The sequence below is a fragment of the Diabrotica virgifera genome, chromosome 9 (assembly GCF_917563875.1).
Source record: "Diabrotica virgifera virgifera chromosome 9, PGI_DIABVI_V3a".
Lineage (NCBI taxonomy): Eukaryota > Metazoa > Arthropoda > Insecta > Coleoptera > Chrysomelidae > Diabrotica > Diabrotica virgifera.
Window position 1 is genome coordinate 148,959,841 of NC_065451.1, and position 25,619 is coordinate 148,985,459.

Consider the following 25,619-nt stretch of genomic DNA (forward strand, 5'->3'; position numbering starts at 1 on the left):
CAATTTTACAGTGTAAAGTAGTGATGTCTGTCACTGCAACAACTGCAACTGCTGTCTGCGGTCGATGTCAGAAGGTTAACATACTAAAAAAATCACTCACATCTGACAACAGGTTTAGGAAATTTAAGACATCTAACATGTACAATTCAGAGAGTGAGTCCATTTTTTTGCTCTCATGTGTATAAAGGCGGATCTACATCAATAAAAATTTGTGTGTGTGTGTGTTGTATTTTAAAATACAGAAAAAATATTTGTGGCACAAATTTAAATCTGGTCAAGTATTTTTACGACGTAAATATTATAGGATAATCAAGTCCACATTAACCCTACTGTGCCGTGAAACCGCATAAATTTCTTTGAAGTCAACTGAAAAACCGACAGATATCGTGCGTTGTGTGTCACAAAAATATTTTTGAATAAATCCATGCGGCGCACAGTCCACATCAATAAAAAGTTCAACGCACACACATACAAGTAAATTTGTGTCAAATACAATGTAGAACATAAATTTTTATTGATGTGGATCTGGCTTTAGATTTTTATAATATTCAAACTGCTCTACTACACAATTGCTTAAAATGACATAGTGCAGTTTACCTCCCAGGTCCAGAATTATTATCATTACTTACTTTCTTCATTTGTTGTTTGCTTTAATTCAAATGGCGTAAATTTATGTTCTACTTCAGTTTTTACCGATAACACATTTGTTGAGTCTAAAGTTGAATCAAATGCGTTGTATGCATGTTCTCTCTTGGGTTCTTCCGTAATTTCAATTTTGAAGGCATCCAAAGGACCATCATGGTGGGTTTCATTATTTGTTTCTATTTTACAAGTTTTCTCACTAGCTTCTTGTTTCGTTTCCATTTTAATTGTCAATTATTTCAGTTTTGTTTACATAAATTAAATCATGGATGGTGTTGGTGTTTTACAACAAGAGTCTAACGGGTGAAATGTATTGTGAGTGTAACTTGGTCTAACTGTCTAACCTCTAACAAGATTTGTTTACGAAGGAAACTTAATGGAAAAGTTAATTAAAACTTAATTTAAAAAACTTTACAATTTTTCATCCTCTAAGCTAAGGAACACAGATCACTTAACTCTCTTTAGATGTTTCACGCAGGTATCTCAAGGTCATACCACAAACCATAGAGGTATATATTGACATAGAGAGAGTGTCATTCGGAGCGAAGTGACGACACCATCTTTTTTCTTTGGATTAGTGCTACTTCACTCTTACACATAGTAAAGCTGCGACAGTATGATAAACGTCATTTTTAAGTTAGGAGAAGTACGAAGTTAGCTGATGTCTTTCCTGTTATTTTTATTTAGTCACTGACGTCACTGTTTACATTGACATTTGTTTGTAAATGTTTTTAGACGAATATTCTGTTTGGTTTTGTTTTTTATTGTTAATTGTGCAGCGAAATTGTGATAGTAAATTAAATATAAAGTTGTTTATAGCCTACAGAACTGAATTATCCCATAGTAATTATCAGTTTGTGTCAATTTGTTTGTGTGTAAAAAAGAAAAAACACTTTTCCTTGTGTTTGACCGACTTGTAGCAAGGGCTTTCTTGAGAAGCCTGTACATTGCGGGAATAGGACAGACAGGGATAAAATCCTCACTTTTTACTGTTCCCAAGGCTATACATTTCCCCCATGCAATACATTTAAATGAATTTTATCCAAACAAAGGCAGGAACATTGGATAAAAGCAATAAAGAGAACAGATCACAAATTAAAATATGACAGTATGCAGTAAACATTTAATAAGTGGTAAGTTTAAAGTAATTCAACTAAGTAATAAGTTCTTAAAATGTCTACAATAATAATATATATGTACTTACCAATTCGGTTCTAGTTTAGAACAAGGGTTATGTAAAGAAAATCATGCTTGACCATGTAAGATATAGTGTATTACAATATGGTTAAATGCAAAGCTTAATAATGCCTTAATGCATATAGCCTGCCTAAACTGTCCTTAAATCTTCTTCTTCTAATGACACTACAACCATTTGTAAATCTTTGCCTGCTTAACAGCATTCTTCTATTCTGCCCTGTCGGCTACTTTCCTGCACCACTGCCTGATATTCATGGTTTTAAGATCCTTCTCTACATCGTCTATCCATCTGTTACAGGGCCTTCCTCTTGTTATATTTCCTTGGGGCTTCCATCTCTGACATCACAGCTCGATTATCTGACATTTTTTCTAAGCGACCAAGAAAGTTTAGTCTTTGAGACTTTACAAATCTAACAATATCTGCGCTCTGCATTAGTTCATTCAGCTTGTGGTTCATTTTAATTCTCCATGAACCATCTCTACAATGTGTTGGTCCAAATATGTTCCTTAGTATTTTACGCTCAAATATTCTCAGTTGATTTTCATTAGTGGTTGAGATGGTCCACATTTCACATCCATATGTGACCACTGGTGTAATTACTGTTTTGTAGATTCTAAGCTTATACTCACGATTCAGTAACAGTAACTTACTTTTCATTACGTCTTTGTATGCATAAAAACACTTCTTATTACTGATAAGAATCCGTTGTTATATTTCTTGACAGGTGTTGTTGTCATTTTTTATTATTGAGTCTAGGTAGGGAAAAGTGGAGGCATATTCGTAGGTATGGTTGTCTACCTTCAGATTCTCATGTGGATTTGACTTTGTGCACTCCATTTATGTATTTTTTTTTACTTTCATTAATATATAGACCAAACATAGCAACTTCCTGTTTCAGCTCTATAGCTTTTTCGCTTAATACATTTTTGTTGTGGCTTATTATGGCAATTGTCCTTAAATAATGTTAAAATACTCTTGTGATATTTTGTCATATTTGTATGATATTTTTATGGTATACAATTTAGAGTTTTTATTTATGTATTTGTTGTTTTTAGGAATAAACACCAGCTATTTTAAATGTAGGAAAAGGAGAAACTGCTGGAACCTAATTTTACACAAATGTTTTTGACTATTGAAGATTTGGATAAACAACAGAAGTTACTTTGGGCTATAGCTATGTGCAGATTTATTTCCTTGTGGATTACTATGTTTATTCTTTTTAACTATACTTCCTATATTGTTTGTGAGATTAATATTATTATTTAATTGATTATATTAATATTTTGTAATAATAATCAATGCTTTGGTTTAACAAAATAGACAACTTAGAATAGAACAATGCTTTATTGTCATGGAAAATTGTACAATTTATACACAAAACTTACAGAGTCATAAAAAACAATAATAAACACAATAAAACAATAATAAACTAAAACAATAACAAAAAAAATGTTAGGATATAAAGAGACTAACGCTCATAATCGTATTGAAGGTTTTTATATCCTCTTTAAATCCTAACATTTACACAATGTGCTCATACCAGCAACAAGTTTTTATACTTGTGTAATATGAGTCCTATTTGAGAGTACCAGTAGTAATGCAATAGGTCTATAATTGCAGGCATTAGATTTTTCACCACCCTTATGAAGAGGAATAATGATGGCTGTCTTTAGGCAGCTCTAGAAATTTACCTTTCTGAAGGGGCTATCCTAGTGTAAAAGTATGAAATTCATATACTTTTTTGGGAATTTCTAAAATAAAAAGTACTGTACCAATTATTTTGAAAATTTGCATGAACATTTGTTATAAAAAGTACATGTGAAACAATTTTCATAAAAAAATATTGAAAATTAAACGATTTATTCGCCATCTACTAGCACCGTGAAAATAAAAACATAGCTCCACTGCTGCAGTGATTGGGAATAAAAGAGATCCTGAAACATAAAATATCAAAGTTATTATTGAAATATAGGTTATTTTCTATACCATCAAATAGGGATTTTTTTAATCGGATAAAAAATGTCAATTTGGAGGTTTTTGAAACTGAAAATGTTCTAGCTAATTTAAAAAAATTTCAACACTTCGTCATTTTTCCAAAAATCCTAATTGATGGTATAGGAAATAACTTATATTTCAATAATCAATATGTATTTGCAATTTTATAATTGAAGCTATTAATGCAAGAAGGTGTTAACCAGCAAATTACATAATGTGAGATAATTAAGTTCAAAGTTTATTGACTAGAACTTTTTTGCTAATAATTCAATTTGCATTTTACAAAAACAAGTGTTAAGTAAATGAAACCACAATTTTTTGAGGATACATATAGTCCTATAAATCAATAAGACTAAGAGAGTTTTTATAAAAATTACGAAAAAAATGTAAGTTAACACCTTTTTTTACAAACATATTTTTACATTTGAGAATCAAATAACACATAAAAAGGAGTTCAAAAAAGTTTATTGTTAAAAAAACTAGAAAATTTGTGTAACTTATAGTTAATAAAAAAGGATTTAATTATCGTCTTCTTTTCTGAGGCCATGGTAAAAAGCCCAGAAGTTTTCTGGAATGTATGGCATTTGCTGTTGAATATTTTCATATTTTTTAGATGCTATTGGCCTACTTTTATTCACTGGCCATAAGATTTCACCTGTACTTGAAGTTGACTAACGCGTTGCAGTTCCTTTACTTTTTAAAATGGAAACTTCTTTCCAATTGTCATCATCATTTAGAGAATATCTGTACTTTGTTTTACCAAATTCCGTAATTTTTATCCACTTATTTACCACATTATTTAAATGATATTTTTTCACCATTGTCAGCTTTTTTTTTATTTATTAGTTTCAATTTATTAGGAATTGTTTTACATCCACAAACTTATCTTCCATTCTAATAATATGAAAAGGAGTTTTTCTCCTGCACTGTACCATGGTATTTACATACTCATCCACTGTGTAAATATTCTGATGCTTTCTTACTTTTTCGAAAGCAAACAAAATCCCGGTCGGAATCCATAAATGTATAGCCCACTTCAGGGAATTTTTTATGTTCTATTGTATCAAAAACACCTTGTTTTATCAAGTAATGCCAAACACATATAATAAACCAGTTTTGTTTTGACCACCTGCTGAATCACTCCAGATTACAAGATGTTTTTGCTGTGGTTTCAGAGTGGTTAAGAATGCTAGCAGGCAACTTCCAACTTCCTCAGGTCCACGACCTCCCTTGTCTTCTGTCCAAAGATGAAAATACCCCTTGCCGTTTGGCTGGTTTTTGTTAATAACGTACACTCCTAAGTTATATAGCCATACCTACCTTAAATAAAAAGCAGTCTAGTGGAGATTTTAGGTAATGGAAGAGTTTTTTGCATGTCAAAAGTAATGTATAGGTATAACATCAGTTTTAGCCAACTCCATATCTTTTTTTTTTGTTCTTCAGAGGCTTTCTTAAATTTCTCAGAATGTCCATCTGTTGCTTTACCAGAGTCGCAGACTTTACGAGTATCCGATCGGGGAGTACCAAATCCCAAGTTAAAATCTTTAACAAATATTCTCCTGTACATTGCTTCTGACACAACATTCTCCAGTTTCCTCCTGACACAGTACGCTTCGTATAACTCGAACATCTTATTTATTGATAAGGTGGGTGATAAATACAGCCGAGAAGGGTTCTTATTACGAGCATAGTGGGACATTTCTGCTGAGAAAGACTTAATATGTTCATGAACAATCATATTGGTTTCTGCTGGTATTGCCCGATTGTGATGACGACCTCTTTCATCCTTTTTTGCAGTTAATTTATCAGCTGTTATTTGATTTCGAATTAAATCAAATTTTTTTAGACCAATATCAAGCATAGATAAAACTGCGATAAAACAAACCTTCCAAGATTCTCCATCTATTTAAAAAAATATTCGTAAGAATTTGTGCAAACAGCATGTAAAGTGAGCCTCTTACTCCAATAGGTTTCATCAAACTAAACAAGTACAGATTTTTGTCGTCATTTTGTATTAAATAGTAGTGGTTAAATAGTAAGCTTCTATCTTCATCCGTAAAACGTGAATCACATTTTAGTCGACATTTTTCTTTACACAACAGCTTACCTACACTTGACTTTTTAGCTGACTGCACCTGACCTTTATAGTTTATTTATGATTTTTCACCAGCCTTGTTGTTCTTTTTTTTTCATTTCTCATCTCTCACAACAAAATAATTGCACCGAAAACAAACACAACGGCATGTAATAACACCTGATAAACAATTAATGCTTGATTTACCGCGCAAAAATACGCAGATTTTCTTCTGCATATTCTGCAAAAAGGTGTTAACTGCTCTGTTGACACCTTCTTGCAGATACGTCGAGAGTTATCACCTTTATGCACTTCAGGTCCTTTGATAATGGGATATTAACTCCTTTTTTATATACATTTTTAGGGCTATTAATGCCATCTTTTAACAAAAGGCTTTACTACTTAATAGAAATGGATGTTAACACCTATTTGCATTTGATCAGATCAAATTTACAAAAATGTAAGTTAACACCTTCTTGCATTAATAGCTTCAATTCAGGATCTCTATTAGTCCCAATCGCTGCAGCAGTGGAGCCATGTTTTTTATTTTCACTGTGCCAGTAGATAGGGCATAAATCGTTAAATTTTCATTATTTTTTTTTATGAAAATTGTTTTACTTGTATGTACTTCTTTTTATAATAAATAGTCATGCAAATTTTCAAAACAATTGGTACAGTACTTTTTATTTTAGATATTCCCAAAAAAGTATGTGAATTTCGTTCTTTTACACTAGGATAGCCCCTTAAAAGAGTCATTAGTGGGATGAGGACTCCCAACACATTTTCTGGGAGATTTGAGACAATTTTTATGGATAGTCCATCAGTACTACAGGAAGATTTGCTTTTGATACTATTGATTGTTTGGATCAGTTCAGATTAATCAACTAGTCTTATAAATAATGAATTTGAGACCTTTCTTGAATTAGGGAGATAGGAAATCGGATCTTAACAAAATTGATCTCTTGTGACAAAATAGTTGATGTTATAATTTTACTCACATTAATAAAGTATTCATGGTCTGGAAGGGAAAATGTTTGAGCTTTGTGAGTTTGATTTCGAAGAAGATTGTTTATTATGGACCAAATTTCTTTTGCAACACTTTTAAAGCTTCTCAGATGATTTTGATAGTATAATTTTTTAGCTGATTTTTTAAGTTTTAAATAGATTGCCCTGTACTTAGTGATATATTCAGTAACAGAGACGTTGGTAGTAAATTTCTTGATGTACAGGGTTATTCACTTATATTTTGACCCCCCCCCCCCATATATATTTTTGACATACAGTAGAACCCCGCAAATCCGAACTAACGGAAAGTGAAATTTTTTTTAAAAATTCAAGACAAAAACTTAAATACATGTTTATTAGGGGAGATATGCCTGAGACGGCATACTTTTTTTTTAATATTTTGTAATCGATAATCGATAGAGTTAGACATGTAATAAAAATCAAAGTCAGTGCTAGGAACATTTACATAAATATAACATTATTTTTTAACAAGGTACATATTATAGTTTTTTTCTGAGAAAATAAATTGTAAAGTATTACATGTGCCATCTCACCCACATACATGTGGGTAAGATGGCATACCCTTGAAATAAAGGCACTAATCTCGACTCATAAGTCACAAATAATTTTTTTTGTAGTCTTGGGTACACCGGCACATTCGGAATATGACCACTTGCCACAAATTTGGCAAGGTTAGTCATTTGGCACATCTTAGTCAGGTTTTTCGAGAACGAGATAATGAAAAGAGGCCAATACAAAAAATGCAAGCAGCATCTTCCTCGTCACTTGTCTCAATATCGACGGAATCGATTTCGTCGGTTCGAATTCCTCTTAAAACGATCCATAACTGTAACGACAAACTTCAATCATATAACAAAATTAATGCAGTGTAAAAACGCATAAGGGTGAGATGGAATACCTATGCCATCTTATCCACCTGCTTACTATGCCATCTCAGGCAACATTGCAATCATACCGTTTTTTTAACCTAATTTTTCTTAAGCACATTTTTAAGATATAAATCGATACAGGCGTGATAGGCATGCATAAGGTAAAGGAACATCACAAAATTTAAAAACTTACCTCAGGTGTAAAGACTCGCGAATTATAATGTGATACAAAAAAGTCAATAAATATTTTGTCCTACTTAATTAACATTCCAAAGGCTACTGCTGTCAAAATAAAACTAACATGCATAAGTTCAACAATGTCGACAAATTTTAACTTGAGGAACTGAAAACTGTCATACTAGGCACCAAATTTGGAATAGTTTACGAAAAACACGTGATATGCCATCTCAGCCAGTATGCCGTCTCGGGCATACTTCCCCTATACAGAGTATAACCAGAAAATTGAACAATATTGGATTAGTAGGACTTCATTTAAAATGTCTTAAAAATAAATACGTAGGTACTTTATATGTAGTGCTTATAAAGGTTAAACATAAATTTACTTCGGTTTTCTCATAGTCAGGTTACCAGTTTTGCAGGAGAGCTTTGAATTACTGGTTAGGCTGAATTTCGAATAATCCGAACTTTTCAGAATCCGAACAGGCTGTCCCCCCAATTAGTTCGGATTTTCGGGGTTCTACTGTATACAACATACTAGTGACGTCATCCATCTGGGCGTGATGACGTAATCAAATATTTTTTTTAAATGAGAATAGCGATCGTGTGCTAGCTCATTCTTCTTTTTGTGTCAATTAATTTAATTTAAAAAAAATTCTTTGGACACTCTGTATAATTAATCATGTTAATGTTTATATTACTGAATAGGGAATTGAATAACCTTTTAAATGAGCTAGCACTCGACCCCTATTCCAATTTAAAAAAATAGTAGATTACGTCGTCACATCCAAATGGATGACGTCACTAGTACGATAACAGGGTGTTTGGTAAAGAATGGGCGATAGCTTAACCTTAGATTCCTGGGGTTAAAATAGTTCGATTTAAGCTAACTTACCTTAGTACGAAAGTTGATAATAACCGAGATACAGGGTGTCAAAGTTAAACTTTTATTTTATTTATTCTTGAATATTTCCTAACGGCATGAGATAATAACACTAAATTTGGTAAGCGGGGGTTTTTTGGGACGAGAAATCTAAATTCGCCACCAAAAATGATATATAGCAAGATATGTTCTTGGAATTAGAAGATAATAGTAGTCGATCTAAAAATATACTAATCTATAATGTTGATGAGAGCCAATCTAAGGTTACTAATGAGAGAATAGATCATGACAAGGCAAATACTCGAGAAGTACTAACGAAACTGGAGGTTGGAGCAACTGAGTTTAAGGTTTTGAGGGTATGACGTGGTAATAGCAGTAGTGACAGGCCAAGACCACTTAAGGTAATTTTTCAAAATAATACCACAGTGATTGCATGTCTTAAAAACAAACATAAGTTGAAGCCATCGAGCATATTGATTAAATCAGATCTTACTCAAATGCAACGAAATCATCTCACGAAATTATATGAAGAACTTGATAGGCGTAGAAGAAATGGTGAATCAAACTTGGCAATACGATACAAGAATGGTAACCCGTTTATTTCAAAGGTAAAAGAACAAAACCACCAGAATCCAAAAAACTTCCAAATGCGAACATAAGTATGAATAGTCTATCACTTTACTACCAAAATGTGCGTGGTCTGCGTACGAAGCTAAAGGACATATATTTGACATCCTGTTCAGCTATATATGACGTTATTTTCCTAACAGAGAGTTGGCTTGGTCCTGAAATTAAAAGTAATGAAGTTTTCTGTGATTTATATACCGTATACCGTCGGGACCGTGATCATATTTCCAGCGAGAAATCAAAAGGAAGTGGAGTGTTAATTGCAGTTAGAAGTGATATCAGTTCTTGTCTAGTGGAAATTGCCAGTTCAAATGTAGAACAGGTTTTTGCTGGAATTACTATTAATTGCATTAAATATGTTTTTGGCTGTGTCTACATTCCGCCCAGATCTAGATTGGATGTTTATTCCAATCACATTGATACTGTAAAACTAATTATGAATAAGTATAAAGATTCTAAACTAGTATTATTTGGGGATTATAATCTACCAAATCTGATATGGGACGGTGAGACGACTGCTAACAATATAAGTATGATACTGAAATTTTGTTTTATGACGAATTCAATTTTTTTAGGATTAGGTCAATATAATTATTTTAAAAACCAGTATGACTCAATTCTTGATCTGTGTTTCTCTGATACTTATTTAAATCTAAAAAAAGCGGAAGCTTTAATGACGTGTGACAGGTATCATCCCTCACTTGAAGCATTAATATTATTTGATAATCAATATATCAGTTTGGAAACTAATATTTATTATAACTTTCACAAGGCGGATTATTGTGCCTTGAATAATTATTTGCTTCAGATCAATTGGATTGAGTTGTACTGTTTAGAGGATGTAAATGACATTTTAGATGCTTTTTATTCCATTATTTGGAACGCAATTGAACTTTTTGTACCAAAGATATCTATAAAAAGATCGAATTTTCCTGTTTGGTTCTCATCTGAACTTGAGAGTAAAGTCATTGCCAAAAAGATTGCGCATAAAAAATATAAAACTACAAATAAGTATCACCACTATATTGAATTTAAAAATTTGAGAGATGAATGCTCATCACTCACTGAGCAGTCTTACTATGCTTACGTTTCAAATATGGAAGTGAGAATAAATGAGAACGCTGGTGAATTTTGGAAGTTCATCAAAAATAAAACCAACGGACATGGTGCTCTCCCTGGCTCTATGTTTCTAGGTGAGGAAAGTGAGAATGACAAACAAAAAATAACAGAGTTGTTTGCGAAACATTTTGGTACTGTATACAGCACTTTTAATGGTAAATCTCTGGATAACCTGGAGAGTAATGAAATTTTCTCACAACAGATGGAGGTGGAAATTAGTAACTTCGAAGTCACTTTTGACAATTTACTGAATGTGTTGTTGTCATTAAATGTCAATAAAGGGGCTGGCCCTGATTTGATACCGAATTTGTTCCTAAGAGAAAGTGCAGTGTCCTTGTGTGAACCATTAGTATATGTTCTTAATAAATCTCTCCAGACGGGAATTTTCCCGAACAGATGGAAACATTCCTTTGTGTGTCCTATTTTCAAGGCAGGAGATCATAGTGATATCAAAAATTATCGGCCAGTTTGTATTCAGTCAGCCTTATCTAAAGTATTTGAAAAAATGGTTTTGCCAAGTTTGGATAATTGTTTTAGGAACTTTATTATGGACAACCAACGTGGATTTGTAGGCGGACGTTCTACTCTCACTAACCTCTTTTTGTATATCGATAGTATAGGTACAGCAATGGATGAGGGTTACGAGGTGCACTCTATATACACCGATTTCAGTAAGGCCTTTGACCTACTAGATCATAATGTCTTAATTACAAAGCTGAGAAACTCTGGTATCACTGGTTCTTTATTAGCTTGGTTTACTTCGTATTTGCAAGGAAGAACATTGCAAGTAAGATCAGCAGGATGTGTTTCTAATGGATTTGAAACCATGTCAGGGGTTCCCATTTGGGTCCTAAGCTTTTTCTGTTGTTGGTAAATGATATTGGTAGGAACATTAAATCTGAATACCTGATATTTTCACACAACTTAAAGATATTTAAATGCATTAGGTCAGAATCTGATTGTGAGGGTTTGCAGAGAGACTTGGATTCTTTAGTACATTGGTGCCAGGAAAATAATCTTAGATTGAATGCTTCGAAATGCTCATATATTATTTTTTCACGTAATAAGACCACCAGTGATTTTAAATACAAGATCGGAGATGTGGATTTATCTAGGGTTCAGGTAATTAAGGATTTAGGTGTGTTACTGGATAGTAAGCTAAGTTTCGTGGACCATTATGATGCCACTATTGCACGTGCTAATCGGACATTAGGGTTAGTCATCAGAATGTCATATGATTTTAATAATTTGTTTGTAATTGTGAGATTGTTTTTGAGTTATGTTCGTTCATTACTAGAGTATTGTTCAGTGATTTGGAGTCCAAGTTATGAGAATCACAAATATCGAATTGAATCGATTCAAAATAAATTCGTTATATATCTGCGGTATAGATTAGGAACTAGAGGAATGCAATTGAATTCCAGTCAGGTCATGCAGATGTTTCATTTGCACCGTCTAGAGGATCGCAGGCGATACTTTGACCTTAATTTCATATTTAAGGTGTTAAATGGTATTATTGTTGCACCTAGCATTCTGGGTCGAATAGATTTTTATGTTCCAGCTAGGAATTTGAGATGTCCCTTGCTATCCGCTAGATCGTGCAATACACGTCATGCAGAAAATATGCCTTTAAATAGAATTGTTTCTAGTGTAAATGAGTTTCCAAATATAGACTTTATGGGAGTCACACCAAATGCTTTTAAAAGGACTATTTCACGTGAATTATTTTAATTTGGTTTTAATTTTTTGATGTCGTTAGTTTAATTGTAAGTAATGTAAGTTAACTTGTGTTCAATGTTTAATTTTGACTTTTAATTTTAATTGTAAAATGGAGTTTTCTGTCAATAAATATTAATTTAATATTTCCCAAAAGGAGCTACATACGTCTTTCAGCACTCATTTAATACATTCAATTTTTTGAATCAAAATTTTTATTATGTTAATATTTTTATTCAAAAAAGTATACTACATTCATCTCGCTAAACTTAACTGTGTTTGAGATAAACGCATTTTAAGTCTGTGATACATCATTTTTTTCAAAAACGAAAATTATAAACGTCAGATGGAAGTTGATTTAAAAAACGCGTATCATCAAATACCAATTCATGAATCTGACAAACCATGTACAGCTTTTGAGGAAAGTGGATGCCTTTACCAATTTTGTCGTATTCCTCTTGGGGTGACCAATGGATTATCATATTTTCAGAGAGCCATTGATTCTATCAATAAAAAAGAAAATCTACAAGGGGTTTACGCTTATTTAGATGACATAACAGTTAGTGGTGAGGATCAAGATAGCTATGATTTGAATTTACAGAAGTTTTTAAATGCCGTTAAAAAATATGGGTTAACTTTAAATCAAAATAAATGTCACTACAATCAAAAGTTATAAATATTTTGGGATATACAATATTGCACTTCTATGGACAGTAATTAATGAAAAATAAATTCTCATTGTTGAAACAGATACATGAATGAATTTGCTATTTCTATCATGCTGAGTCAATCTGGAAGACCCGTTACTTTTTTCTCACGTATCCTCACAGATTCTGAACAAAAAAAAATTGATGAATTTTCAAGATTTCCATGCTAAGATACGTCCAGTCAGACCGGGGGACTAGCTTGACTTACCAAGAATTTATTAATTACCTACACTCTAAAGGAATATCTTCAAGTAGAACAACACCATATTGAAGGAAATGGTTAAGTTAAAAGATACAATGGAGTTATATGGAAAGCAGTGAATCTAGCATTGAAAACCAGAAATTTAGACATCACTAAATGGAAAAATGTTCTATATACCAGATGCTCTGCACTCTATATGAAGTTTACTGTCTACAGCAACCAATTGTACACATCATGAACATGTGTTTACTTTTCAATGAAGATCAACTAGCAGAAATTCTATTTCTTCATGAAGGATTCAGACAAAGTATTACTAAGAAAATTTGTATGAATGAGTAAGTTTGATCCTTTAGTTGAAGAGGATTATCTTTTAGAAGTCAATGCAGATTATGCCTTAATGCAGTATCCAAACAGAAAGAAAAGTACAGTTGCAACGAAGTACTCAGCTCCTAAAAGTGACCTAAAATTATTGAATCACAATAGTGATTAAGATGAAAATGAAAGTTCAAATAATACACTAAAGAATTCCACTACCAAATCAATATCAGATGAGACAGAAAATTTACCTGTTTAAGAACCGAATCAAGTCTCTGATGATAATCATGAACCAATATTAGAAAATTCAGATTTTCAATCTAGCCGTAAATAAGCTAGAACTAAAAATAAACTAAGATATTTCCAACATTTTGTTCAAAAATAGAAATAGGGCCGCATTAAATTATTTGGGTTATGTTGTCTTGTCATTTGTCATAATAATTAAAGAAAAAAGAAGAATAAAATAATTCTCCTTATTTCAGTTGCCGTCCCGTACCCCCACTTAGTTTCATGTTATGTTTCTCGATACATTGTGCTAGAAAGAGATACCGCAAACCAGTCGAAGAGATCTTGTCGTCAGTGGTGGCGGAGTGAGGGCTCACTCTATGTTAATATATACCTCTATGCCACAAACCATACATACTCATAGACGTTTCACGACCATGTTAATCTTTCGGATCGAATTAACGCCATCTCTTGATTGGAATGGGAACTAAATTAACAAATTTTAGTTACGTGAGAATTTCAAATTATAAATTTTGCGGGATTTTTGATGAAATTTCGCAGGAAATTAAAACAGATAGACAATTCAATGTTTTATTCCATATTTTACTGAAAACTTCAAATATTCCAATTTGTTTTCAAAATGCTAAACACTACTGCCATCCATGTGTCACGTGAAAGCACTGATGTGCAATATTGAGTTGAATGAAAATTTTTGAAAGAATCTTGTAGGATGATTGTTTAGATAAATATTACCTTATAATCTTTTACAAACTTCCAAAAATATATAGGTCCGAAATGTTGATGACACACTTGCCTATTGGAACAAACTGTTTCCAGGATCTATTATATTGTTTTTTTAATGTGGAGAAACACAACACGGGATGATCAATGTAAACTAAAAATTCTACTCATAAAAACGGAGAGGAGGTTTAATACAATTGATTAAAATTTTGATTAAATCTAATTAAAAACGTAACACCACTATAATAAAATAATTAAGCCACAAACTAAAATAAAAAGTAAATAACAAATTAATTTAATTGTCAACTGTCAGTTGTTAAATATGACAAGAGAATTGACTGACAGCGACATCTCTGGATTGGAATGGTAACTAATTTGCTGTCTTGACCTTGACAATTTACGTGAAACGTCTATGAGTATGTATGGTTTGTGGGTCATACTCACGGTTCTTAGACATTACTACGGTGGCCTAAATCGACTAACCAATGAACATTAAGGGTGAGATTACGTCACGAGAGTTTACTGTCATTTGAATCGTAATATGATTTTTTTCGAATCCTGAGAAAACCAAGTATTTTAGAAAAATTTAAACGCAGGATGCAAGATTACATTATTACCGAGGGCGGAAAGCCCCTTAGAATAAACAAGCAGATTCTGTTGAATGAAATATTTGAAATTAAATATCACACTTCTCTTTTATTTTCAGCCCTGTAACTTATTAAAATAAACATTATAGAAGTTTTCAGGGACTTTCAGCCCTCGGTAATAATGTAGTCTTTTATTCTGAGTTTAAATTTTTCAAAAATATTTATTAGTTTTCTCAGGATTCGAAAAAAATGAATACAATTAAAATACATTGAGAATTTTGACATACGTCAAAGTTTTGCATTAACTCAATGTAAAATTCTGAACTGTTGAATTCCAGCTTCCCTAATAATTATTTTACATCAAAAGACATTAGAAACTATTTGAAGAGGATTGAAATCTGTATTGGAAATAACTGTTAAAATTGGTCTACGTAATTAAACATATTCCAAAATTTTGTAAAAATGTAATGCATTTTAGTTTTCAGCCCAAACTTAGGCCACACACAATGCAATAATGTTCACATTTTTGAACTGTCAATATTTTTATTTTATCTTCTATTGTTTAAAAACAATACAGTTAATAAGATACCCTCAGTTGCGGAGACAGGATTAATAATAAAGTTTTTTTATTCAGTCAATGGTGTGAGTACTGTCAGTTAAATAGTAACGTGTGGCCTTATATACTTTTACACGCATACCTATTGTGGCAAATGTATCATATTTTTAAAAATTTTGGAATGCATTTAAATCGTAGAACAATTTTAACTTTTGATTTAAATACAGATTTTAATTCTCTACAAATATTCTGTCACGACTTTTGATGTAGAATAATTAGGGAAGCAGGAATTCAACAATTCAGAATTTTACATTGGGTTTCCTATGGCCCTTTTTACGATTCACCACGAGGTATAAGATAAAATGTGTACTATTTGTCTTATTATTTCATAATAACACAAATAATACACATATATACACAATAACACACATTCAATGATCGAAAATAATCTAAAAATATGGGAATATAAACTCTTGTGACGTAAAGTCAAAAATATAAGTCTCCCCACCACCGTCGGACAAGACAACCGTAATAAAGTCTAATAACCGTGGGTCATACTAAACTAAATGTCATTTTTAGTAATGATACGTTTTTTGAGATGTCGCCATGCACCTGGAGTGAAGATATCTTCTATATCACTGAGTCTGAGTGTCATTATAATTTGTCAATTGTCATCATTGTCAGTGTCAGTATGCCTTTATCTTTTATCTTTACTTTATGTCACAGATCATCTACCTCCTCTAGATGTTTCACGATAACGCTTTGGTTAAATATGAAAAAGAGCGCTCCATGCCGCTTGTATCGGAACTAATGCAAGCGGGAATTTCAAAATGTAATTTTGGTGGGAAGAAAATGTTAGGTTAAAATATTTGTATAGTTGAAAAAAAATAATTTGGTTTTAAAATATGCAAATTATTTTTAATTTCAAATATACAAAATACCATTTGGGAAAAAACAAGACATGACAACGTATTTTTATTTATTTATTTAATACCAGCAAAACCACTTTGTATATACTTTTTTACAAATCGTATCTTTACAAATGAAATTATTAATAGTTATCTTCCAAATTGAGTTCCAAATACTTCTACAAAAGGTTATCTCAAATGATTGAAACATGTGTGCATCTCTACTTGTTGAAGGACTTTCCACTAAAACAAAAAATTAATATAATTGATTTGATAATAACCATATTTATTTCACGTAAAATAATTTTTATTAATTATATATTTTCAGTAGGGGTAGGGGTTACTTACTTGGTGTTACATTCGTTTGCTTCCCTTCCCTACACCACTATGTGTTACTTGTTCTCTAATAACAAATACTTGTTGAACTCACCATGCAAATGTAAGCTAGGAATTTGATCTTCCTAGGGATCTTCAAATCACATTCGTTTTGTTTCAAAAACTGTATTTGAATCCATTTTATCTAAATCAGGATTTTTTATTATTGCTAACAATCAGATAAACATTTACTGACATAAAGAAAGATAAAGGCATACTGACAATGATGACAATTGACAAATTATAATGACACTCAGACTCAGTGATATAGAAGAAATCTTCACGCCAGGTGCATGGCGACATCTCAAAAAACGTATCATTACTAAAAATGACATTTAGTTTAGGATGACCTTGAGATACCTGCGTGAAACATCTAAAGAGAGTTAAGTGATCTGTGCTTTATGTCAGTAAAAATGTTTATCTGATTGTTAGCAATAATAAAAAATCCTGATTTAGATAAAATGGATTCAAATACAGTTTTTAAAACAAAACGAATGTGATTTGAAGATCCCTAGGAAGATCAAATTCCTAGCTTACATTTGCATGGTGAGTTCAACAAGTATTTGTTATTAGAGAACAAGTTATTTGTTATTAGAGACGCGGCCTTACACAGTTAGTGGTGTAGGGAAGCAAACGAATGTAACACCAAGTAAGTAACCCCTACAGAAAATATATAATTAATACAAATTATTTTACGTGAAATGAATATGGTTATTATCAAATCAATTATATTAATTTTTTGTTTTAGTTGAAAGTCCTCAACAAGTAGAGATGCACACATGTTTCAATCATTTGAGATATCCTTTTGTAGAAGTATTTGGAAGATAACTATTAATAATTTCATTTGTAAAGATACGATTTGTAAAAAAGTATATACAAAGTGGTTTTGCTGGTATTAAATAAATAAATAAAAATACGTTGTCATGTCTTATTTTTTCCCAAATGGTATTTTGTATATTTGAAATTAAAAATAATTTGCATATTTTAAAACCAAATTATTTTTTTTTCAACTATACAAATATTTTAACCTAACATTTTCTTCCCACCAAAATTACATTTTGAAATTCTCGCTTGAAATTAGTTCCGATACAAGCGGCATGGAGCGCTGTTTTTCATATTTAACCAAAGCGTTATCGTGAACACTCGTGAAACATCTAGAGGAGGTAGGTGATCTGTGCTAAGGAAGGAAAGGAGGTTAGTACCATAGAAAAAAGTGTTGTCTGATCACAGTAAAGTCCTTTACTGTGTGTCAGTGTCAGTGTGTCTGATTTGGTAGAATGCGATCTTACCCTTCAAAAAATATGTCACGTATTTCAGCACCTGGGAAATTGGAAGGATACTACAAATCTGGCCTCCACATAAGTGGTCTGTAGCTTCGACATGATAGGTGTGAAATTTTAAACGTTCTTGCTGTTGATTGGATAGGAAGGGTAGCGTTCACCCTACCTCCTCTAGATGTTTCACGATAACGCTTTGGTCAAAGAATACATATCTCTCACAAGAACCGACACGGACGGCGATTCTTTTGTTGTTAGCATGTACTTAATTTTAGTATCGAGTTGGCAAGTGTACACGCGAGTACACTGAGAAAAGTCTCGCACATTTCTGGCGTGTATCAATAAAATTTTAGTTGCACTGAGAGAAAGGTTGCATGCAGGGCCGGCTTTTGTTGACATTCTTAATATGGTGGAATTATTTTTGATTTACAAAAGGTTGCAAATACAACACAAAGTAATGGTGAGAATTATATTGATTAAAACCATGGATAAAATACCTTTTTTATCCTGATTTTAGCATTGAAAGACCAATAATAAAATATATTATAGTGGCGTGACATTCACTAATTATTCTTTTTGGCTTATATTGATACAACGATACAAAATATAATTTGTTGTTTTCACCAATTTTGAAAAAGTGTGAACAAATTGGTGATAATTTGAACGACTTGGTGTGACCTAATAGGCTGTCTGTCCGTCCGACCGCGAATATAACTCCTTCAGTCACTATACCAGGTAGAATGACAAATGAGGTGTCAAATGAAAGCTTATAATCCATGGATGGTACTCAAGGTGAGACATTTGACCTAGACTGTCTGTCCGTCCGACCGGAAATGTAACTCCTCCGTTACTATACCAGGTAGAATCACAAAAGAGGTGTCGAATGAAAGCTCATAATACATGGATGGTACTAAAGGTAGGAAATTTGACCTAGGACTTCCGGTTTTAGAAATGCGACCGGAAGTACTCTTTTAAAGTCACCGCAATAGCACAAGTGATATATTATTCGACGCGCATTCGCAAGACGAGAACAAATATATACTTCTGGTTTCATGACTGTCTGTCCGTCCGACCGCGAATACAACTCCTCAGTTACTAATACAGATAGAATGACAAATGAGGTGTCGAATGAAAGCTTATAACCCATGGATGCCCTAATAGCACAAGGACGTCCAATGGACGTCCATTGGACGTACTTCACGGACTTTAGGGACGTCCATTGGACGTCCGTTTTCGTCCGAGGAACGTCCTTTATACGTCCTATTTTGGTCCAAATGTCGCGCTACCGAACGTCCATTGGACGTCCATCTAAGGTCCGAGGGGACGTATATTGGACCTTAATCGGACGTAATTTGGACGTTGATCGGACGTCCTAGGGGACGTAAATTGGACCTTAATCGGACGTAAATTGGACCTTAATCGGACGTAAATTGGACCTTAATCGGACGTAAATTGGACCTTAATCGGACGTAAATTGGACCTTAATCGGACATAAACTGGACCTTAATCGGACGTAAATTGGACCTTAATCGGACGTAAATTGGACCTTATAGGACGTAAATTGGACCTTAATGGGACGTAAATGGGACCTTAATCGGACGTAAATTGGACCTTAACCGGACGTAAATTGGACCTTAATAGGACGTAAATTGGACCTTAATCGGACGTAAATGGGACCTTAATCGGACGTAAATTGGACCTTAATCGGACGTAAATTGGACCTTATCGGACGTAAATTGGACCTTAATAGGACGTAAATTGGACCTTAATCGGACGTAAATGGGACCTTAATCGGACGTAAATTGGACCTTAATCGGAAGTAAATTGGACCTTAACCGGATGTTCTAGGGGACGTGAATTGGACCTTAACAGGACGTCCAATTTTGGTCCAAATGCCACGTTGCCAAACGCCCAATGGAGGTCCACTTAACATCCGAAGGGACGTTCGGTGGACGTCAATTGGCCTTCGTAGGACGTCCCAGTTTGGTCCAATGTCTTGCTGCCGAACATCCATCTAATGTCGTGGGAAATAAAAAATATATTTTTTAAGGAACTTATATTACATCTTATATTAAATTACAATTATTGGATATTACATTATTTACATTAAATTACAATACACTTCTCCAAGAAATTAACGCACCACCTTAAATATGGGGTATTTTTGATGTCTCATATTTCCTAAACCTGTTGTTTCATCTAAGTGATTTTTTTATAATATTATAGCCTAGGCTATAGGTTACCTCCTTAAGCTTGTCATGCACAGGCAGCTATGCTGTAATATATGTACATTATATCATATCGCTCTCTATAGTAATGAGTGAGCCTGCAGACAGGAAACAAATGGTTCCGTATGTGCAGGCTCACTCATTACTATAGAGTGCGATGTGATATAATATATATTACAGTATAGCTCCCCGTGCATGACAAGCGTAAGGAGGTACTTAACCTATAGCCTAGGGCCTAGGCTAGAATATTATAAAAAAATCACTTAGATGCAACAACAGGTTTAGGAAATTCGAGACATCAAAAATGCCCAATTTTTAAGGTGGTGCGTAATCGGTTGTATATACAGGGTGTAACAAAAATACACGTCATAAATTAAATCACATATTCTGGGACCAAAAATAGTTCGAATGAACCTAACTTACCTTAGTACAAATATGCACATAAAAAAAGTTACAGCCCTTTGAAATTACAAAATGAAAATCGATTTTTTCGATTATATCGAAAACTATTAGCGATTTTTTATTGAAAATGGACATGTGGCAGTATTATGGCAGGAATATCTTAAAGAAAAATTATGGTGAAATTTGTTCACCCCATAAAAATTTTATGGGGGTCTTGATCCCTTAGATCCTCCCAAACTTTTGTGTACGTTCCAATTCAATTTTATTATTGTGGTACCATTAGTTAAATTCAATATTTTTGTTTCTTAGTATTTTTCAGATAAGGCAGTTTTTATCGAGTTGCGACTTCTTTTTTAACATGTCTACATAAAAATTTTATGGGGGTTTTGTTCCTTTAAACCCCCCAAATGTTTGTGTACGTTCCAATTAAACTATTACTGAGGTACCATTAGTTAAACAGAATGTTTTTAAAACTTTTTTGCCTCTTTGTATTTTTTCGATAAGGCACATTTTATCGAGATCTGGCTTCTTTTTTAATATGGTTCAAAATATACCTAAAAATGTAAAGCATAAATATGTCTGCATATTATTACCAAGTCTCCATAATCGTACTTAACCATATACAAATATGTGGTGGATTTGACAAATATTCAAAATATTTCGATAAAAATTGACTTTTCGAAAAAGCAATAAGAGGCAAAAAAGTTTTTAAAACGTGTTTAAATGGTACTACAATAATAATTAAATTGAAACGTGCACAAAAGTTTGGGGGGGTTTAAAGGAACAAACCCCCGAAATATTTTTATGGGGTGTCCAAATTTTACTATAGTTTTTTCGTAAGATACTGTTGCCATAATAATGCCACATGTCCATTTTCAATAAAAAATCTCTAATAGTTTTCGATATATTGGAAAAAATCACTTCATCTTGTAACTTCAAATGAGTGATAAAGGCACAGAGACTTAGATGGCGAGGTCACATTGAAAGGATGCCAAACACGAGGACTCCAAAAATGGTACTAAACTACACTACAGCTTCAAGAAAGAGAAGAGGAAGGCCGAAAAATAGATGGAAGCAAGAGGTCGAAAAAGATTTGGAAAGAATGGTGCTACAGGGTCAGAAAAGAAAAATGAATAACAGGAAGGAATGGAGAAAAATCACATATCAAGCCAGAGAAGATCTCAGTACATAAAGAAACGTGAAAATGAAGAAAAAAACAAACTTTTCAAGCCATGGGCCTCTAAGGCCCTTAGTGCTATTATATATATATATATATATATATATATATATATATATATATATATATATATATATATATATATATATAACTTCAAAGGGCTGTAACTTTTCTTGTGTGCACATTTGTACTAAGGTAAGTTAGGTCCAATCAAACTATTTTTGGTCCCAGAATATGTGATTAAATTTATGACCTGTATTTTTGTTACACCCTGTATATATCTACATACTTCGTCTAATTTACTAACTGTTATTTATTTTAACTGAAATATTTAGGCGGTAGGTGTGTTCTTTTTTAGAATCACTTTGCCGAGTACAATGGAATTACAGCCACTAGACATATTTTATTATATACGCGTAGAAATAATATTTGAAGATTTCTATTAATGTTAACCTAAAGAAATACACAATAATATGTTTCATTTAATTTGTATAAATGGATTATAAAGCGTTTTTATGAAGCAGATTTGTTCGGATCACACTGTAACTGTAATCGAACGAAGGTGACATTTTAGAATAAATTGGTAACATTTATTTGACAGTTACGGTGATGACACTTCATATTTGTTTATATTCTTTACTATAAGTATCTGTTTTATTTATTATATTTACTGTTTTTATTATTTACTTTACTATAAAAAGATCCTCTACTATAAAAATATAAATTTCACCTAATTTTATAACGACTTGAAATAATCGAGGTATCTGACAACTTTTTTAGTTGTTATTGTAGACAAACTTATACAAAGAAACCTACCAGCTTTTTGCCAAGAGTTCGGAGCCGTTTTTTAATTATTAACAATGCAGTGCAAAAACTCTTGCACTGCAAATCTTAAAAGATTATAACTTAATTCTTGTTCTCTATTTCTTAAGTTTTTACTTATTTACATTGAATATTAATTTGTTTTGTTGTATAATCCACGTTTACAATAATTATGTGATATATTTGATTTAAAATGGATTCAGGATCTTTTTATACTTTGGCAACTATGTCAACTTAGATCTCTGGCGTAGATAATGACCTGCAACAGTAAGTAAATTAGATGGACTGTAGGTTATATTTGGACATTCCCTGGATATAGTCACTGATGTGACATACCTCCGATTTGTTTTTTCATGAGTTTTGTAAGAGAGACTAAAAACTTTTTTTATAGTCACCTCCTGTTTTCATATATTTTTTGACATGTTTTGTAGTAAATTCAACTATCTATTTACTACAAAACATGTCAAAATTTACATGTGAAAGCAGATGATCCTAAAAATGGTTTTTCATCTCCTACAAAATTCATGAAAAAGCAGATAGGAGAATTATTGTACATTACAATTCTCTGATGTTTGGGAAAAAGGGCTTAAGTCAGAATTGCACATCGATAATGTTTTGATGATTTCTACAGTACTGTAGTAGATTCTACTGTACATACAGTTTACATCTACAACAGTTTTTTTCTGGTCCAGAAATCATCAAAACATTATCAATGTGCAATTCTGACTTAAGTCCTTTTTGCCAAACATAAAAAAACAATCTGGTCATAACTGACCAATGAGCAATTTTAATTTAACCTAAATTACTACTGTTTCTTAAAATGAAGAGCTTACCCCATAGCGTCTCTTATCTAATCTAACAAGATCGTGCACTATTCTAACATACACAGGCACAGCACACAAGCACTATGCTCCGTTTTTCACTATCACCTATCACTCAAACTAGTTCAAAAGGCTTTGTCCTCTTCAATCTTCTAGTTTGCCCAGTAGTATCGAGGAGCTGGATTTCCTCGATATTCTTGAACTTATGAAGTTGTTGCTCGTGACCCTGCTATCTTCTTGATATTTGTTGATAAAGTAATAACTTATTATGCATGGACAATGTGGACTTTCTTCCAACTAGCCAATACACTTTTTATATCTCTCTTTTGCCTTTCATAGCCACAAGGCTATACATTTCCTTCTTGTTTTTTTTTTTTGTAGGCCACTTTCAGCTGATTCTAAAAAAAATTAAAATGAAGGGTAATTTTTCTATTCTTTACAATTAAAAATCAAAAGAAATAGGAAATAGGTACTATTTACAGGTAATAATATGCATGCATAAATGATTCGTTTCATAAAGAATAAAGAAAATTGAAAACGGATTTTATAATACTTACAAAATTGTTTAAACAAGAGATCCAGCCAGAGCCCAGAGCAAAAACTAGCAGCATAGAAAAAAGTGTTGTGTGATTTGACTAGCAGACAGTACAGCAGAAAAGCCACTAATTTCCATTTCCCACACCCCCTTATCGATGCATTTTTTTCCAATCAAAATTTTTACTAAATTTTTAGGTTATCGGTTATCTTATGAAAAACTCTTCTATGATGAAAATGAAATGTGATGACCAATGACCACGCGACGCTACATAGATACTCGCGCGGCAAATTTGAAAATGAACGCAAATTGAACAGTAAATGGCGAATGGCCTCTCTTAAAATCTTGTAATGGAAAATTTTACCCCTCCAGGAAGACATTGTACTATGTTCATAGAATATCTTGTGGTAACTTTCCACCCATAATTTAATCAGATAGATGTTCACGGAATAGAACGGTAGTACCTATATTCCTGGAATGTTTTGTGTTGTTAGGATTAAACTTTTATTTTATTTATTCTTGAATATTTCCTATTGTTAAACATTGTAACCAATAATTTACAAATAAGATTTTCATTACATTACATAAAATCAAAAACATGTTTTGGATATTAAACTATATAGTTTGTTTATAATTGTAATAATTGTATATACAATTTTGAATTAAGATTTAATCTTTTCGATTTAAACTACAGTAAAACCTGTGTTACCGGCCCCCTGCAAACACCGGCCACCTGTACTAACGGTCAGTTTAAAAATTCCCCAAACCAATTACAGTAAAACCTGTCAGTAACGGCCACTAAAAATGAAAAAGCTATTGGCCGATATAGAAAGGTGACCGGTATTGCCAGTTTTTGTAGTCCAGATATAATTGGTTTGGGGAATATTTAAACCGGCCGTTAGTACAGGTGGCCGATTTTATCAGGTGGCCAGTAACACAAGTTTTACTGTATATCTAGACTACAAAAACTGGCAATAACGGCCACCTTTCTATATCGGCCAATAGTTCTTTCATTTTAGTGGCCGTTACTGACAGGTTTGACTGTATTTCATTAACGTAAAGTTAACGCGTAAGTTAATATTTTATTGAATTATTTTGCTATTTGATCCCGTAATTGGTATAATGTGTCCAATATATTATATAAGCGTTCATAAAACGTCCGTATTTCGTCCAGTATGGACGTCCAAAGGACGTTCAACGTCGGACGTCCAAAGGATGTCCATATTTATTCCGTCCGAAGGACGTCCAACGTCGGACGTCCAAAGGACGTCCATATTTATTCCTTCCGAAGGACGTCCAACATGGGACGTCCAAAGGACGTCCGTTTATAGTCCATGGACGTAAGGACCAAAAATGGACCTATTTTGGACGTCCAAAGGACGTCGTGTGCTATTAGGGTGGTATTAAAGATGAGA

The 25,619-nt window shown here is 32.7% G+C and overlaps 1 protein-coding gene and 2 long non-coding RNA genes across 9 annotated transcripts in view; 1 reads left to right on the forward strand and 2 right to left on the reverse strand.

Moving 5' to 3' along the window:
- LOC126892295 (zinc finger protein 664-like) overlaps positions 1-25,619 on the reverse strand; it is a 175,208-nt gene that overhangs the window by 39,876 nt on the left and 109,713 nt on the right. For 2 of the 6 annotated variants that reach the window (XM_050661804.1, XM_050661805.1), the window contains exon 1: positions 630-1,124. The exons of 2 other annotated variants lie outside the window; for them this stretch is intronic. In XM_050661804.1, coding sequence (XP_050517761.1) covers positions 630-864 — 235 coding nt within the window. In that variant the 5' untranslated portion in view covers positions 865-1,124. Of the gene's footprint in view, positions 1-629; positions 1,126-25,619 lie in introns of those variants that run through there. 2 more of the 6 variants (XM_050661798.1, XM_050661801.1) reach the window with 2 other exon arrangements.
- LOC126892309 (uncharacterized) lies at positions 1,144-3,179 on the forward strand. The gene is made up of 2 exons (XR_007700777.1): positions 1,144-1,775; positions 2,896-3,179. It is a non-coding gene; the product is annotated as an uncharacterized LOC126892309 (long non-coding RNA).
- Positions 19,382-25,598, reverse strand: LOC126892308 (uncharacterized). Of its 2 annotated transcripts, XR_007700776.1 has the most exons (3): positions 24,227-25,557; positions 19,853-24,067; positions 19,382-19,786 (listed from the first exon to the last, which is right to left on the reverse strand). It is a non-coding gene; the product is annotated as an uncharacterized LOC126892308 (long non-coding RNA). The 2 variants fall into 2 exon arrangements; XR_007700775.1 differs by lacking the exon at positions 19,382-19,786 and having other exon boundaries at positions 22,391-24,067; positions 24,227-25,598.